The following is a 17,191-nucleotide window of genomic DNA, read 5'->3' as shown; positions in this document are numbered from 1 at the left end:
ATTTTAACCTTAAGGTAAGTAAAATAAACCAATTAATATTATTAACCAATTAAACCAATTATTATTACCCATTATTATTTATTTTAAAGTGGTGATAACAAAGTACATTAGGTTTATAGTTAAAAAATATAATGTTTTCAATTTGGTTGGAAATTTGAAAAGTATGTAGATGTATTATTAACTTCTTGTAGCACTCCTACACAAGCTGGATGTTCAAAACAACATCAACACCAGCTTGTGGAAAGTGCTCGACATGAGGAAGGACCAGGACGACAAGGGTTGCCTGGTAACGCTCCTCATGGACGAGAAATCCTGGGCCAAAGTAAGGGAAGCGAATCAATCGCTATACCTCAACTTTGGCAGCATAAAAATTAGACTCTTGGCCGGCAGCCAAGAGAAAGAGAAGAGGAACCAGGCAACCCCTATGGAAACAGAGGGATTGCCGGGAACCTCTTCTTCCTAAAATCGCTCTCCGCAATGGGTGCGAGGCTGATACAAATTAACCTCCACCACTACAAAGCAGCCACTGCGGCCTTACAAAAATGCATAGCCGACAACAATATTCAGATAGCCCTGATTCAGGAACCTTATACTTATAGGGGCCAGATAAGGGGACTAGGAAACCTCAACGGGAGACTAGTGTCAGACCCAAAAGAGGGACCTAACCTAAGAAGCTGTATCTTTATAAGAAAAGATATAGAGGCCACACCGCTGTGGGAGTTTTGTGACAGGGACACAGCGGCGGTCAAAGTACAAATCAAAACAGCGGAGAGGAGCTACGATACAATAATAGTATCAGCATACTTTCCGCACGATCAACAAGGGGAACCACCTCCGACAACAGTTCGGAGGTTGATAGACCATCAAAGATTGGAAAACCTTATAATAGGCTGTGACGCCAATGCTCACCACACTATCTGGGGAAGCACTGGAACAAACAAACGGGGCGAATCATTATTAAATTACTGTGCTGCCTCCGGTCTAAATATACTTAATATGGGGGAGGAACCGACCTTCGTCAACATACTCCGCAGAGAAGTAATTGATCTAACCATTGGCAAGGGACGCATCTGCGACCTCGTTAAAAAATGGCATGTATCTGACGAACCAAGTTTGTCGGATCACAGGTACATAAGATTCGATCTAGAATCTATGGATACAAATCCGGAGACCTACAGGAACGCCAGGAAAACGGACTGGGACCTCTTCAATGAGATACTAGGACGCGAACTGAAAAACTGTCCAACGGAGGCAAAAGACAATGTAGAGCTCGAAGTGCTGACAGAGTCCGTCACTGAGGCTATTAAAATTGCTTTTGAAAACTCATGTCCACTAAGCAAACCGCGTCAAGCAGGGAACACCCCATGGTGGAACCAAGAATTGGGCGAGCTAAGGAAGACAGTAAGAAAGCTTTTTAACAGAGCCAAAAGAACTGGCGAGTGGAATCTATACAGACAACACTTAACCAGGTACAATGATGCTATAAAAAGAGCAAAGAAAGAAGGGTGGAGGAAGCTATGCCGGGACCTAACAGAGACACCAGCATATGCTAGACTCCACAAGGCAATATCCAAAGGGCCACGACAAACCCTAGGCTCTTGTCTAAAACCCGATGGAGAATATACGACAACCGAGGAAGAAACGCTTGGCTTAATGCTGAACACGCACTTTCCGGGATCGAAAATTCTCCACCAACCAGAACATACCCAGGACCCAACTCCTATCATTCCGAACAGGGGCAAAAGGGAACACTGGGAACTAGCGAAAAAGGTAGTAACCTACGAGAAGGTTAAATGGGCGATAAATTCCTTCAAACCATTTAAATCTCCCGGAATGGATGGCATAATGCCAGTCATGCTACAGCGGGGTAGCGAACTGCTGCTGCCTGCACTATGTAAAATAATGCGGGCAAGTCTAGCCACGGCGCATATACCAGAGAGTTGGAGGGAAGCAAAAGTAGTATTTCTACCAAAGACGGGACGCGACTCCTATGCGAAACCTAAATCCTTCCGACCAATCTGCCTTACATCATTCCTCCTAAAAACAGAGGAAAAGCTCATAGAAAGGCATATCAGGGACAATGTATTACGGGTCAACCCTCTACATCGACACCAGTATGCCTACCAAACAGGTAAATCTTGTGAATCAGCGATTCACGAGATAACCCAGAGGGTCGAACAATCTCTGAACAACAAAGAGATCGCCCTAGGAGCTTTCTTAGATATTGAGGGAGCATTCGACAATACGTCATATGACTCAATCAACCGTGCGATAGCAGCACGAGGAATACATCCCATGATTGGCGGCTGGATAACCCAAATGCTAAATCATAGGAAAGTAGCAGCAAATCTCAACAGCACAACGGTTAAGGCCAAAGTGTGCAGGGGAACACCGCAAGGGGGCGTACTGTCACCGCTGCTGTGGAACCTTGTATCGGACAGCTTGCTGATACGACTGGAGAGGCAGCTTATCCTTGCTATAGGATATGCTGACGATATAGTCATCCTTACACGAGGGGGTAGTCAGGCTTATGTATTCGAAAAAATGCAAAGAGCCCTGACTACTGTCGAGCACTGGTGTGAGGAAGAACAACTAAGGGTAAGCCCAACAAAAACTACTCTGGTTTCCTTTACCAAAAGAAGGAAACTAGAGCCCATTAGAAACATAAAATTTTATGGAGAAAATCTGCGACTTGAAGACGAGGTCAAATATCTAGGTATAACCCTGGATAAAAAACTCAGCTTCAAGAAACATGTAATCCAAGCTACAAATAAAGCCACGAAAACTCTTATGTACTGCAAGAGAATGTTCGGTAGATCATGGGGACTGTCACCAAAAATGGTACATTGGATGTACACGACAATGGTTAGACCCATCATTACATACGCAGCACCTATATGGTGGCATGCGGCAGAAAAGAGGACTGTAATACAGATACTCAACAAAACACAACGAATAGCATGTCTGGGCATAACAGGAGCGATGTCAACAACGCCGACTGCTGCCCTAGAGAACCTGATAGGACTAAGCCCGCTACACTTAGTGGTACGGGCTGAAGCTATAACGGGGGCGAAAAGACTGCTGTCAAATGGCGCAACAATCCTATCGAAAGATGGGCACAATGCCCTATTTGACAAAATACAGGACCTTGGGCGCCTGGCCCTAAGAACAGACAGAACCAAGGTCACATACCTAGACAAACCCTTTATCATCAAAGAAAAAAGGGGACCACTGGACGCAGAAGCGAACAGGCTCAGGCAAAGAGGTTACTCAGTATGGCACACGGCAACCAAACGATCCAAGATCGGGGTAGCTGTGAGCATGGTGGAGGACGAACAACAGGGCAGACAACTTATGCTAAACCTGGGCCTCGAAACAACAAATTTACAGGCAAGCATAATAGGAATTCAAACCTGTGTCCAACTGATGAGAGAAGGGCTGCCAAGAGGCAAAACCTTCGCAATTTTCACAGGAGACCAGGCTGCGACACTTGCACTACAACAGTTCGAGACTAAGTCAAGAACTGTGCAAAGCTGCTGGGAGGATCTCAGGAACCTCGCCGAAGCGCAAAATAGGCCAGAGATAATCCTAGCAGAGAATATGGGCAACAATAAGGCTGCAAGAAGGGCTAACCAACTTGCAACCCAGGGAGCCAGCAACAGCCTGGTAGGCCCTGAACCAACATGTTATGTCAGCGATAACACCTGGAAGAGGGAAATCGGCAACTGGCTAACAAACCAGAACAAATTCTACTGGGAGCAGCTGCCAAAGATGGAACAATCCAAACAACTTATAGGCAGCCCACCCTTCAAGAAGGGTGAGAACATACTGGGCCTCTCCAGACAACAACTGCGAAAGGTCGCAGGGCTACTTACAGGCCATGCACCCAGCAGGAAACACATGCATACGCTAGGGAAATCAGTTACCTCGCTATGTAGGGGATGCAATGAGGAGGACGAAACAACTCTTCACATACTGTGCTTCTGTGAAGCATTTAATCAAACCAGGGCAACATTCCTGGGGGAAGAGAAACCCGCACCAGAGGGTATAAGAAATCTACCACTGGGCACAATCCTGGACTTCCTTGAAGCTACAGAATTGAGCCTGTGGGACTAAACATATGGGACACAATAGGACTGCTTCTTAGCAGACCGCAGTGTAGGGAGCCACAAGGCACCACCCAGCGGTGGAGTTTTAGTGGGTATAGGACGAGACAGACTCGACACTGAGTCCCACACTACTGGGGGCGGCGCCGCGTAACCAGTGTTCATAAAGAATTTCTCCACCGACCCAAAAAAAAAAAAAAAAAAAAAAAAAAAAAAAAAAAAAAAAATATTAACTTCTTGGGCAGTGGTGTGCATTGAATAGAGAGAGAGCTCTTCGTTTGCTGGTTGGGCTAAAAGTGGTTGTGCTGGAAGTGAATATTCTGAAGTGGAACTAGAATATGCAGGCGAAGGTGTTGGAATTGGTGTGAAAGACTGAAAAATGGTTAAGGTTGTAGCTTGTTGATAAGTACCTTGACGATAGATAAGTTCATGTTCTTTTGTAAGTATGTCAATAAATTTTCCTCTTACATGCAACTTTTTGTGCATTGGCAAGTCTATGATTTCACGATCACTTTCTTCATCGTAATTTTGCGAATCCGCATAAGACGGCGATTCAATTTCTTCTATGTCAGTTTGACTTTGTGTATTACTGTTGGGAATATTTCCAGTGGTTTTCCGAGGCACAAATTGGTCTTTACAAAGAACATATTATCAAAAAACTGCCACTTTGATTCTATAATTTCATCCGCCGCATCTCCACTTCGTTGTTGCTCTAATTTCGAAAGTTCCTTCCTAAATGTGTCCCGTAGGCCTCTCCATTTTTGTCGAACAAGATTATCTGTAAAAAAGTATTTTCATGGAAAAGCGTTAGGTAAAAAAATATGATTTTTGATTGATATGATATGATTTTTCCAGCCGATTTCGATGAAACTTGTTTTTTGGGGTCAGAAATTACGAATTTGGTGACGCAATATTAAGAAAAAGGCGTTTTTAAGACTGAAAAACCTATAAGCAAATAAACCGGCGACCTCTTCTAGTTGAATACCCGGTACATACAGTGGTGGCCAATAAAATAAGAGTTGTCGAAAATTTAAAATAAAATCAATACTGCAGCAATTATTAAAGAACTAATAGTGTATTTGGAAACTTCAATCCATTTCTCAGTTGACGTGTTTCGGCGATTTTTTTCATAAGGTTTTTATAGTGCCTTTTTGTCCCCATTAAAAAAGCTAAAAAATGTTTTCTTTTTTGTGTAGTTCTAGGTAAAATTTACTAGTTGCATTTGAAAGAGCGGGAAAAATTATACACCCCCTAAAAATTTCATGACAATTGAAGAATAAATAGTCTAGATATAAAATTTTAAAACTCCCAAAAACTCCCCTTTTTTAATTAAAAGTTGTGTGATATTGTCATTAAGTTAAAAGCAATAATATATTATCTAAAAATCACTTACCACTTGTTCGCAAATTTTCAGCCACTTCCCTCCATAGTTTTTTATTGAGTTCCCTATTATAGTAACTTTTGCTTTTCTGATACCACAGGGAGGGCCTTTCTTGTACAAGATTTATTAACTTTTCACAATTTATCATGTTTTAATAATTGTAATATTAAAAATAACCGATATTTTTGACAACACGTTCATGCGAATTCGGATGAAAAACAAAATTATTTGGTCGCGACGAGATATTCGTACGAACTGGGCAACAATATAACCACCCAAATACAAAAGCATTTGTTTGTTTACATCCGAACAATTCGTACGAATTCGCATACGTTTGTACGAATGAAATTTCGTACGAATTCGCGTCCGATGTAACCGCCGCCTTAGATAGAAAACTTGCAGAGGGCCGATAGAGCACTGAACCGTCTATTGAATGTTGCACCCTCTGAATGATGAGGAGTAGTATTAACCGAAACCGACAATGCATTTGTGACGCCATAATAGCGGGAAATTTAAAATTTCGTTATGGCGCGCAATTTAAATTTCGCTCAACCATTGCGTGCGCTTAAAATTAGTAGAAAATCTATGTTTCTTTTGTAAACTACAGTAGGTTCGAAACTTTTATTCAAATTCCACAATGTATAAACTTAATTTAATTGGGAACTATGTTGTATGAAAAGCAAAGCTTGCGAAGATGAATATGGAATTTATACAGGATATTGCAAAGGGTTATAGTTAATGTATAGCGATCAATAAAATTTAATAAAATTACTAAGGAACTCAATTCCCCAGTAGTGTTCCTTAGTAAAGATTATGAATTAAGTAATTTTGAACAAATTTGCAATAAAAGAAGTAAATGTGTTTAAAGTAAAATTTAGATGTTTCTATTTTTCTATTTGCCTTTGAAAATTTCATAGACTCTAAGATTTGTATAGCACTCCTTTAAAATTGCTTATGCATTGAAACTGGTAAAACTACTTTTCTTTTAGGTTTGGCGTCAGCTTTAGGATCAGTAAGTAAGTATTGCGGCTGTCAAAAAGTATATCCAGAATTAAGATCAGTTCTGCTGTTTATTAAGCTTTACTGGTTAATTTATTTTGGTTTTTGATCTATAAATAGAAAATATATTTTGACCTTTTAATTTTTTAAATCAATTGAATAAATAAAATCTTACCTCTTTTTGCCACAATGCATATGTAAGAACTTATTGTATTACTTAAGACCTGGGCGAAGGCCACTTGATCCGAACATTGTTATCTGTATTAAAGATATTGAGCTTGTCAATAAAACCAGGATATCTAAGTTTTTTGCTGTCCACGGATTTAACGCACCAATTTCTTCTCAGAATCCATTTCTCTTTTTTTACGTCGTTTACATTTGCACTAGCCATTTTCATAAAAAAAAACTTATTGCAATACCTACTTATGCAAGTCCAATGTTGCCAGTGTCTATATTTATTTCAAAATTTTCAGTATTCAATACTCAGTTCCTATAAAATATAAACTATATTCATGGCTTTTTTAGAAATTTTTCTTTACCCCACGTCATCAAAATTAAAAAAGAAAAAAAAAAGTAGAACACTACACTGAACTAAACGCCTGGAAAAATGTCGTACAAAATATGAGAACACGTCAATTCTGTTAAGATTTTTTGCAAAATTTGATTAATAAAAATTGGTTTGGATATAAAAAAATCGTAATTCGATAGAAGTAAAAAGAAACCATCTGCAAAATTCTAGAGGCTAAAAAGATAGGAATGGTCGCATTTTATATGACATATCACATGCTTGACAGTCCGTGAGGTATCGAGGCGGTAGTTTCGCCTTCTTACCGCCATCTATATGTCGAGGAGTAGAGGCTTTGTCGGTGTTCTCTCTCTCGATTTGGTGGCTTCTTAATAATAATTATTGGCCGTCATACCGTGAGATCAAATATTTAAAAAAAAACGACTCTTGTATTTACTTAATTACTTTTAAAATTGGACCATATTTAATTAATACATACTTAAAAATATATAATTTAGGAAATTAGCTGAACCTTACCTCTAATCCAGAAAGGTGACTGACACACAAATAACAGTCGCGGTTGCGCAGAATAGAAGGATCCAATGGGGCGAGGTGTACCACTACTCCGGACTCACCGAGGCATAATGGCCACCCTGAGGGAGATGACGTATCTCTTTCATCTCGATTCTAAAAAATAAAAATGGCTTTCTTAAACTATGCCAAAATTGTCCTAAATAATTATTTCAGTTACTAAATTGTTAATTAGGAAATTTTTTTTAACGCACTAATTTGTGCGGAGCCATTCTTAAATTTAAAAAAATACTAGAGGGATCTTAAAGATAAAAGTATAAGGTTCTAACATCATTTCTATTAATTTTAATACCAATCCAGTAAATAAATTATGGCATATAAATGTTCAAAAATTATCCAATTTCAGGAAAGGCTATTATAAAATAAATTACACATTACATATAACTAAGCCTAAATGCTACAAACATCTTACTAGAAGATTTATCTGGTACTGAAGGTCTAAGAAACCAAAGTATGTTAATCACCTACCCACAGTGACAACTCTGCTGGTACAATTTAATTAAGAAATATTGTATAGCGTGGAATTTGTCGTAGAGTTTCACAATAAGGACTTAAGCCTCCAGTTATGTAACTAAGTTAGCAAGAAACGAGCCTACTTCAATGATACTTAAATCTTAAAGGATTTATTCGCTTTGTCAAATAACAGGAAAACGTAGAGAAAACAAGCGTTTGTAGATTGTTTTACAATGTGTGGCATAATATAGTTTTATTACGTGTGTGGTATGTAAATAGTGATAGTACGGTTGGGAAAATGTTTTATTATAACACTCTCTTTTTATGAACATATTTTCAAATAATAATATTCGCCCTAAGAAATGGTAGTATGCAAATAAGTACCTCTTGAAATACCGTACTTCCTCTTACCGAAAACCATTAAACATTTCTCCTTATGCCTTGGGCAAAGTGTATTACTCTGTACGTATGTAATTTAACAGTTTTACCGCATTGTAATTAACGCCAGTCAATTATTGTAACGCTTTATTAAATGTAACGATTAATTTGTTATGTTATTTGATACTATATTATTAGATGATTAAAATTGTTTTTACCTCTGAGCAATAAGGTTTAAGAAGTTTTTTTTGATAATTTTTAAATATTTATTTTTTTCTTAGTACAGAAATAATTTATATGGATCCTATTTTTTTGTCGAAAATAATGGGATACTCAAAAAAAATATTAATTTTTATTTAGCTGCAGGCATATACAAAAAAACCATTATTATATTGGTACCTCTAGATTATTCACGGGCTTTTGACTTGTTAAATCAGGATGTTTTGCTAAGTATTTTGGTTTATATTGGTTTTCGGTTTAATGCCCAATCTATGATTCAATCTTTTCTAAGTAACAGAATGCAGAGGGTATTAGTTGATGGGAAGTACTCTAAGGTAATGACTTTACACTCAGGTGTCCTACAGGGAAGTGTCTTGGGACCCCTTCTTTTTACAATTTACACGTCTAATTTTATTAATTCTATTCGCCTTTGTTATTATCATTTATATGCCGACAACACTCAAATTTTGTACTCTTTTAAGCCAGAAAATGCGACAGAGGCTAACCTTAGAATAAATACGGATCTTCAGGAGCTTTGTGAGGTGTCCGAAAGTCACATGCTGAGGTTGAACCCCTTAAAATCGGTGGCTTTATTATTTTGTAATGATAAACTACATGAAAATACCTTGGGTTAGTTGGATCGAAGTATCGGAAACGCTAATATTTCCTTTAAAAATTCCTCTAAAAACCTGGGTTTAATTTGTGACGCTAAACTTAAATTTACCGAACACATAACAGCTTGTATTAAAAAATATTACTGAGCCCTTAAATCTCTTTTTCCTCATAGGCATTACTTAGAAAAGAAAACCAATATTGAACTATGTGGCGCACTCATACTTACACACTTTAACTTCGCGGATAGTGTTAATGGTCCTTTTCTGGACACAACGCAGGCCCGGAGAGTGCAAAAGGTTCAAAACCGATGCATACGTTTTTATATATGGCATAAGACGTGGACAACACGTATCACATAAGCTTAAAGAACTTAGCTGGTTGTCAATGTTCAATAGGCGTGTACTGCACTCGGCTTGTCTGTTTTATAACATCATTAAATTTCGGTGTCCTATCTATCTCAGTAGGAAAATTGTATACAGAACTGATGTTCATAATATAAATATACGTAGAAAGCACATCCTTACGATCCCCAAGCACAATAGGGAATTTTTTAAAAGATGATTCTCTTATAACATAGTGTCAACCATTAATAAATTTCAAGTTACTCATTTTAACACATCTCTATCCTATTTCAAAAGAAGGATCAGACAGCAGCTTCTCAATGAGTGAGGTTTTATGGGCATTTATATGCATTTCAGAGAAAATGAGATATTATATACATACAATTTTTTTTATTTTTTTTTGACCAGAGCTTAACAGTTTTACCATGTACTATCCCTGTATCGCTTAACATATTGGACCGAGTCATCTAGCTTTTCATTAATATATTGGGTTTTCGTAGGCTTAGGTTAGGTAACTAAATATAGGTACGGCTTAGAATTTTTCTACGGCTTTAACAGCCTCTCCTTTCGGAGAGAAGCTGACTATAAAGGCCATTTGTTTCATTTATATATTTTTGTTTCGTATTTGCAAAATTGTTATAATTAATTGGAACAATAAAATGATTTATTATTTATTATTATACATAAATACGTAGTATGGAAGGAATGAGTTCTTATACTGTTCTAATAATAGTTAACAAAAAAAGTTTCTGATGCAAAATAACAAAAAAAAATTAAGTATCTTTTAAGCTTAGATCTAAGGTACTGTAAACTACAATTTCTAAAATTGGGTTCTAAGAAATTATAGAAAGATATTAGTATAGATAAAGCCTCTTTAAAATAATAGTTTTTGACATGATAAGGTTTTTAGGGCCCAACAATTTTTAGATTTTTTTAGTGTGTTTAGGAAGGTTACCTTAAATTAATTATAAAAAATTCTTGAATGAATCACTTTTTAACAAAAAATTACGAATATTTAATATATGGACGAAGATTCTTTTATTCTCCTATTTACTTATAAACAGAAATATTAAAAATATAAAAATATAGGTTTATCAGGATACCCCGTAATGCGGGAAGCAAAAGTTAAGGTGGAACCTGCTGGCACGTGTTTCTGCTTTTTGGCTTCTTCAGGGCAGGGTCAGAAAACCAAAGGAAAGGGAAAGGAAAATAAACATAAGGGATCACGAACAGGTGAATTATGTAATCACTTCTAGAGCATCAACACCAAGGAAGCATGAGCTACTTTAATTCTATTCCTATATTAAATATAATATGAAGGTTCTTCACCAAATTGCCTTCTTTAATTTTTGAAAGTTTACGTTTATAATTAAACGTTAAATTGTTACCATAACCTATTTAGAAGAGAATTTTTTCAAGCTAAAATCTGCTGCGTTGCCAGATCGTAAAGCTATTTTCTTGAGTTTATTTCTTCAAATATAATGTTATTACATGAAAATTTCAGGTCTGAGGGTCTGTTTTGTTTCAGGTATATTTCGAAGTCTTTTTTTTATACAAATAATTTATAGTAATTTGCGTCACCATCTTACATAATTTATATTAAGTAATTTTTTATAAATGGGATCTATGTTGCATGACCGCAGGTGAATGCGACAACCAAATTAAAATTTTGACATGAGCCTACGACTCATGCTCTCCAATTCTCATGAATAGGGTTGATTGGAATTAGTTTGGATTGAAGATATACCATACCTTACACTTTTAAATTTTACATATGAAATGCGGGGTTCTTTCTATTAAAAAAAGATATAAACACAGTGCGTATTATAGATATAAATAATAGATTTATTGAACATTCAACAAAAAAAAATTCACTGTATGCAAGTAAAAAGCAAAATTTTTTATTGACGTTATTAATAGCTACCGACTTTACCTAAACCTTATAAAATTTCGTCAATATATGATTCAATATTCTTGCAAAAACTTGACATATTGCAGTTTTTTGCATTACAATGTTTTGAAAATGATATCATTTAGTAAATAGTTTTTTCGATTTCTATCACAAAATATGGTTCCTTCAAAAATTGGTTCTCAAAAATCGTTGAGTCTTAAATTGCTCAAGCACCGGATTCATGGTTGTCTATTACTATATACATTTATTATTTTTCATTTAAATATATTGCTACATTTAACCTTTAGTTTTTTTTCTAAAGAAAATTACATACTGATGTTTTACTGCGACTGACAGATTTCTTCTCTGGTGCCATACGCTTCTTAGCGCGTTAGCGTTGCATTCACCGGGCAATATAAAATGTTTCTTCCACGGTTCTTCTGAACATCGTTGTTTTCGTTCTGGTCCTCTTTTTCCATTAGTATAATTTTAGTAAATTGTACCTAGGACTTTGAAGAACATGTCCTAAGTAGGATGTTTTTCGATGCTTTACGGTGTTTGATCTGTGTAAGACTTGCTCATTAGTTACATGTTCTATTAAGGAAATCTTAAGTAGTATTCTCAGGATCCACATTTCGAAGGCCTCTGTGCTTTGAAGGGTTTTGACCTTTAGTAACCAGGTTTCTACCCCATATAACAGTATAGGCCATTATGTAAAACTTCCCAACTCGAAAGCGAAATCCTATAGGTACCTCTTGTCCCAAAAGGTAGGTCTTGATCTTTCTGTAAACTCTTCGCTATTGTCTTATTTGTCGTTCACTGTTATGCCCAAGTATTTGAACCTATTCACCCTCTCGATTTATTGATTTCTGATATAAAGTTCTGCGTTGTCCTGTGATTGTCTACGCACTATCATTAGTTTCGTTTTATTTACGTTAATATTGAGGCCAACCTCCTTTCCTTTTGCGTTTATGGCTTATAGATCTTTAATATCATCTAGTAAAATCACCATATCATCAGTGTATTTTAAATTGTTGTAGGGAATACCATTTATTCCTCTTGGATTAACCTCTATTGCTAGTTGAAATAACAGTTCCGTATCTGTTGAATGGAAGCTGTGACAATACACATCCCTGTCGAACCTTAGCTATAGGTGTGTTATCCGTGTAGTGTGAATCATGAGGCCGCAGTTTTGCTATTCGGTTCTAGTATGGTTTGTGTATTATTTAAATATATTTGTTATTCATGCTAGCTTCTTTTAGGATAGGCTTAAAAAATCGTGTTTTACATTAGTCAAAAACCCTTTGGTAGTATATTTTAAGAACGCCTTTAGTACATGACTCATAAGGCCAATAAGTCGGTGGTCTTTGCATATTTTTGCATTTAATTATTTGGATTACTTAAACTAGTCGCTTGGGATCTCGCCATTCTCATATCTGTTTTTAAAATTTGCATAGTGCTTTATTGTCTATAAGATTCAGCACTCCAACGTGTATTATGGTCTAGGCCAGGTGCGTTTTCATTTCTTAGTTTCTAGAAGGGGTGATCCCGTCGCTTCATTTGGGTACTTGCTAGGTGTTAAGATTCGTGCGTCTTCGAACAGGCCCTGTATATATATTTCCCACACCTTACTTATGTCCTGGGGTCCCTTAGGATCTGGTTAGCTTTAGTGATTTTTTAAAAATATTTACATTCTTAAAAGTGTAACTTCTTTTAGTTTTTTATTGAATTGGAAATTGTCTTGTTTATCCTGCAATTTTTTCGCTTCTTCTCATTGTTTAGATAACCACGTGTTATTTGTTTTTCTAATTCTGTGACGAATGTTTTTTTGGATTTGATTATACCTTAGTGTATTACTCTTTACTTATTGCCTTTCCTTCATCATATCCAGTATCTCATTGATCATACACTCCCTCTTAGGTTGCCTTTTTTTGTATCCAATGAATGTCTCTGTAGCTTCTTATATGTTTACCTTGATGTTATTCCACTGTTGCTCCTCGACAGGTATGTTGTCTGATATTCTCTTGTTTAAATCATTTCTTAGTTTGTTATCTTTTTACTATAAAACACGTAGTTTTGACTGAAACGTCATTATACTTATATAATTGCAAAATGATAATTGTTTAATTGTACGATTCACTTAAACTAAATCTACATAAGGATAAAATCATAAATTAAGTAAAGTTGACAAAACTAAATTTTTGACAATAAAAAGTGTCAGTTATCACAGCCAGGGGCAGTTGACTTACTGTTATGCATATATGTTGCAGATATTTTAGGGTCAAGACTGACATAGAAAGCAGTATTCTCACTACAATTTAGTTAATTCGATATATGCATAGCAATATACTATTAGAATAGGAGATTAGTAGAGACAAAGATAGTTTTTAATTTAGAAGTTAAATTTGGTACATAGTTTTCCCAAGTTAAACAGTTATCTAAAATCCTACCCAGAAAACTTACTAAGTCAAAGACTGAAACTGTAAAACTAAAACCCATCTAATTTTAAAAATTCCTATGCCTATCTTGGCAACCCAGTTACCCCAAAATTAAGTAACAGTAAGTTGTTTACACACGATTGAACCATTTCATTAATTGCTATTTGCATATTTAAATACCAATCCTCTATTTGAAAGAAATCGGTTAAAATAATATAAGTTATAAGTAAAACAATATAAAGCTCTGACGAAAACCTTGATAAATTCAACAATGACAGAAAAGTACACAAAAAACATATCCGAAATAAACTCTTTAAGTATAGTTCATAGTTCAAAGTGTTTAAAGCTTATAAAAGGTTTAAATACAAGCCATACTCTAAAAACTTTCTGATCAAAAATATATGTCAAGCCGTCAAAAATAACAACAATAAGTGGATTTTTATGGTTTATATTCAAAACAGTTTTCATCCATTACATTATGATGCTGATTTATGATAACAATGGTTATTCATTCTCTCAAATTGACACTGAGAGCAATAATAATCTGCGTATTAATATTGTGGCCAAGAATAAGTTTTAAGTATGTCCCGTTTCACAAAAGGAACCACCGCAGGAGGCAACCTTTAATTTAATTTCATTTAAATCACTAAATAGGTAGGATACTTACTGCAAATATTTACTAAACGAGTAGGAATTTTGTTTAAGCCAAAAGAATACCTGCTTTGGAAGATGATCTCTAAAGGCTTTAATGGTAGGCGTTATTAGAAAGGCGTTATAAGAAATATTATTAAGATATTAAAAGATATACACATTAAAGTCAATCATGCTAAAAATGTTAACATTTCTAAAATAAACTTGAAAATGTTAAAAATGCTGTTTGTACCAGACGAATCAGGTTAAAACTTAAATGAAGACGATATTAAGAAATTCGTAAGCTTAGGTGACTCATTATAAAAAATTACCTGGTAGAGTTAAATTTATTCAAGCTATTCCAAGAAATCCTAGCGGAAAAATCCTTAGGAACGAACTGAAGATTCAAGATCCCTAAGGTTTTTACGGAAGGACTGATTTTTTTTCTTTGGATAACTTAGTTCTTAATTAAGGAGTTAAAATTAAATGTAAAAATGTAAAATGTAAAATGTTAAATGTAAAAATGTAAAATGTACATATCAGGGATGTATTTATTAATGTTCTGTATAGAATTTAAGTCTATTTTATGTTTCAGGTTTTTGTAGCTATATAAAAGGTCTGATGTGTAGTTTTATTTTATAACTTGTAAATAGGTAAATAAGTGTTTTACATATCAAGAATATTTTTTAAGCTATAGTTTTAAAATTAAAAAGGGTTTTTTTAAAGCCGATGAATAGATTCATTTATATTTATATTTTTGATCCTAGTTAAACAAATGTTATCTATTTATGTTTGGTGCAACAATTACAACTACAACAGTTTTTTTCTTGTTGGTCTGATGATTGAATATATCCCATATAGTTTTAAAATTATTTGAGTAGCACGAGCAGCTTATTTTTTTTCCCTATTTATCTATTTATGTCTAATACTTTTATACAAAAACCACAAAAAAAGCGACTTACTTTTGGTATGCTTCAAATCCCAATATTTTATTAAACGTCCGAAAATTTCATGAAGTTAAGTCTTTTTTGTAAAACAGAAACTCATGTGATAATGTGGTAGTAAGATTTTCTGAAAGGTTATTGAGATGTCCAATACATCAATTCTAAACCTATTTATTTTTCTGTAAATTTAGGAAAAAAGTCTTGAGCATACTTTTATTTTTCTCTCAATATAAAAATATCACAATATTTTACTAAAATGACTTTATTTAAAACCCATACCTCAACATCCTTTATTAAAAATATAGAAGCCACCTATGTTTGGTTCAGCGACTACATATATTTTACAGCTATAATTTGGTATTTTTTAGTTTTTTTTAACAGTCTCAGAACTATAGAATTTATTGTTTCAATTTTCATAAGATCAGTTAACTTGAGTCAACTTAACTTATATTGAGTTGAGCCATTTACTAACATTTAAAAAAAGCGAAGTAAGTACAAAGTCTCGGTCTTAACGAATTTATTTAAATAAAAGGCAGCTTATTAGGTCTAATAATGCTCCAGTTTAAAAACAACAGCAATAATTTAAAAAATGATAAAAAATAAAATTAGATTAAAAACCATGACCAAAACAAGTCTGATCAATCTATATAAAAAATTTTTATTTATCAAGGCCTTATTAGTACTAACTGAAATTAAGGACAAAGTTTTGTATTGTATTGAAAAAATTAATTTTAATTGAAAATTGATATAGTGCCATATATTTTGTTATAAAATATAAGAAATTGGCTAATGGCGTAATCAGTTGTATTAGTAAAAATGTAGGTGTAATTTGTAAAAAAAAAACACATATTTTGTTAGTCATATAGTTATTTAAATAATAGTTTTCTATATATAAGAAAAAAATTATAAAAAAATAGAATAAATTTGATTATAAAGTTTTTATAATAATAAGAAATTATGGCTTTTAAGTTGGAAACAAATCGTTTAGAAAAAGATGAATTAATTTATGAGATTTGTATTCGGGGTATTACGGTGGACGAAAACGAAAAAGTCACTTATTTAAGAAAAACCTACCGCCAACTTGGTAAAGTAGAGAAACAGGATTCAAAGTTTAGTTTACCTAAGCATATATTTAGCTTTGAAAGGGATAATGAGGCCCTAATAACCAAAATTGAAGAAATTGATGAACTTTTAAAAACATATTATTTAGGACAAGATTCAGCTGAGTATAAAAAGATTTCTTAACGAAAATAGATCATGCTTATGGAAGGGCAAATAGAATGTTAATCTTAATGCAAGATCTACTTTACAAAGTAGGGTAAGGAAGTTTAAGAGATTAGCTCAGACGCAAGGTCCCTTAGAAGTTGCTGCTCTAATGTCATCAATAATGATCGATAATGAGTTAGAAACCAGTTCATCGGACTCTGAAGATGAGATGCAACAAATAAATACTAGCCAAGTTATGCCTGGATCTAGTGGTATTCAGCAAACAATAAAAATTAAATCGGTTCCTGTGTATCAGTGGAATGTAAAATTTATATTAAATATATAAAAAAAGTAAATAAAAATTCAAAATTATTTTCCTAAATTTAAAGTGAAATATCAGAAAAAAGTTATAATTTTTTATGTAACAAACCAATTAAAGTCAGGTTTCAAAAGACTTATGGTTATATAAAATTCTTAACTCTCACGAGATGTGT

At 34.5% G+C, this 17,191-nt stretch overlaps 1 protein-coding gene across 9 annotated transcripts in view; it reads right to left on the bottom strand.

Annotated features, from left to right (window-relative positions):
- Positions 1-17,191, bottom strand: part of LOC126740062 (uncharacterized) — a 313,797-nt gene that overhangs the window by 109,772 nt on the left and 186,834 nt on the right. For all 9 annotated transcript variants that reach the window (XM_050445920.1, XM_050445914.1, XM_050445915.1 and 6 more), the window contains one exon: positions 7,529-7,678. In XM_050445920.1, the coding sequence (XP_050301877.1) occupies positions 7,529-7,678 (150 nt within the window). The remainder of the gene's footprint in view (positions 1-7,528; positions 7,679-17,191) is intronic.

The sequence above is a fragment of the Anthonomus grandis genome, chromosome 9 (genome assembly GCF_022605725.1).
Source record: "Anthonomus grandis grandis chromosome 9, icAntGran1.3, whole genome shotgun sequence".
In the NCBI taxonomy this organism is placed as follows: domain Eukaryota; kingdom Metazoa; phylum Arthropoda; class Insecta; order Coleoptera; family Curculionidae; genus Anthonomus; species Anthonomus grandis.
Note: the sequence above shows the minus strand (reverse complement) of the source record. Positions and strands in the feature narration are given on the sequence as shown.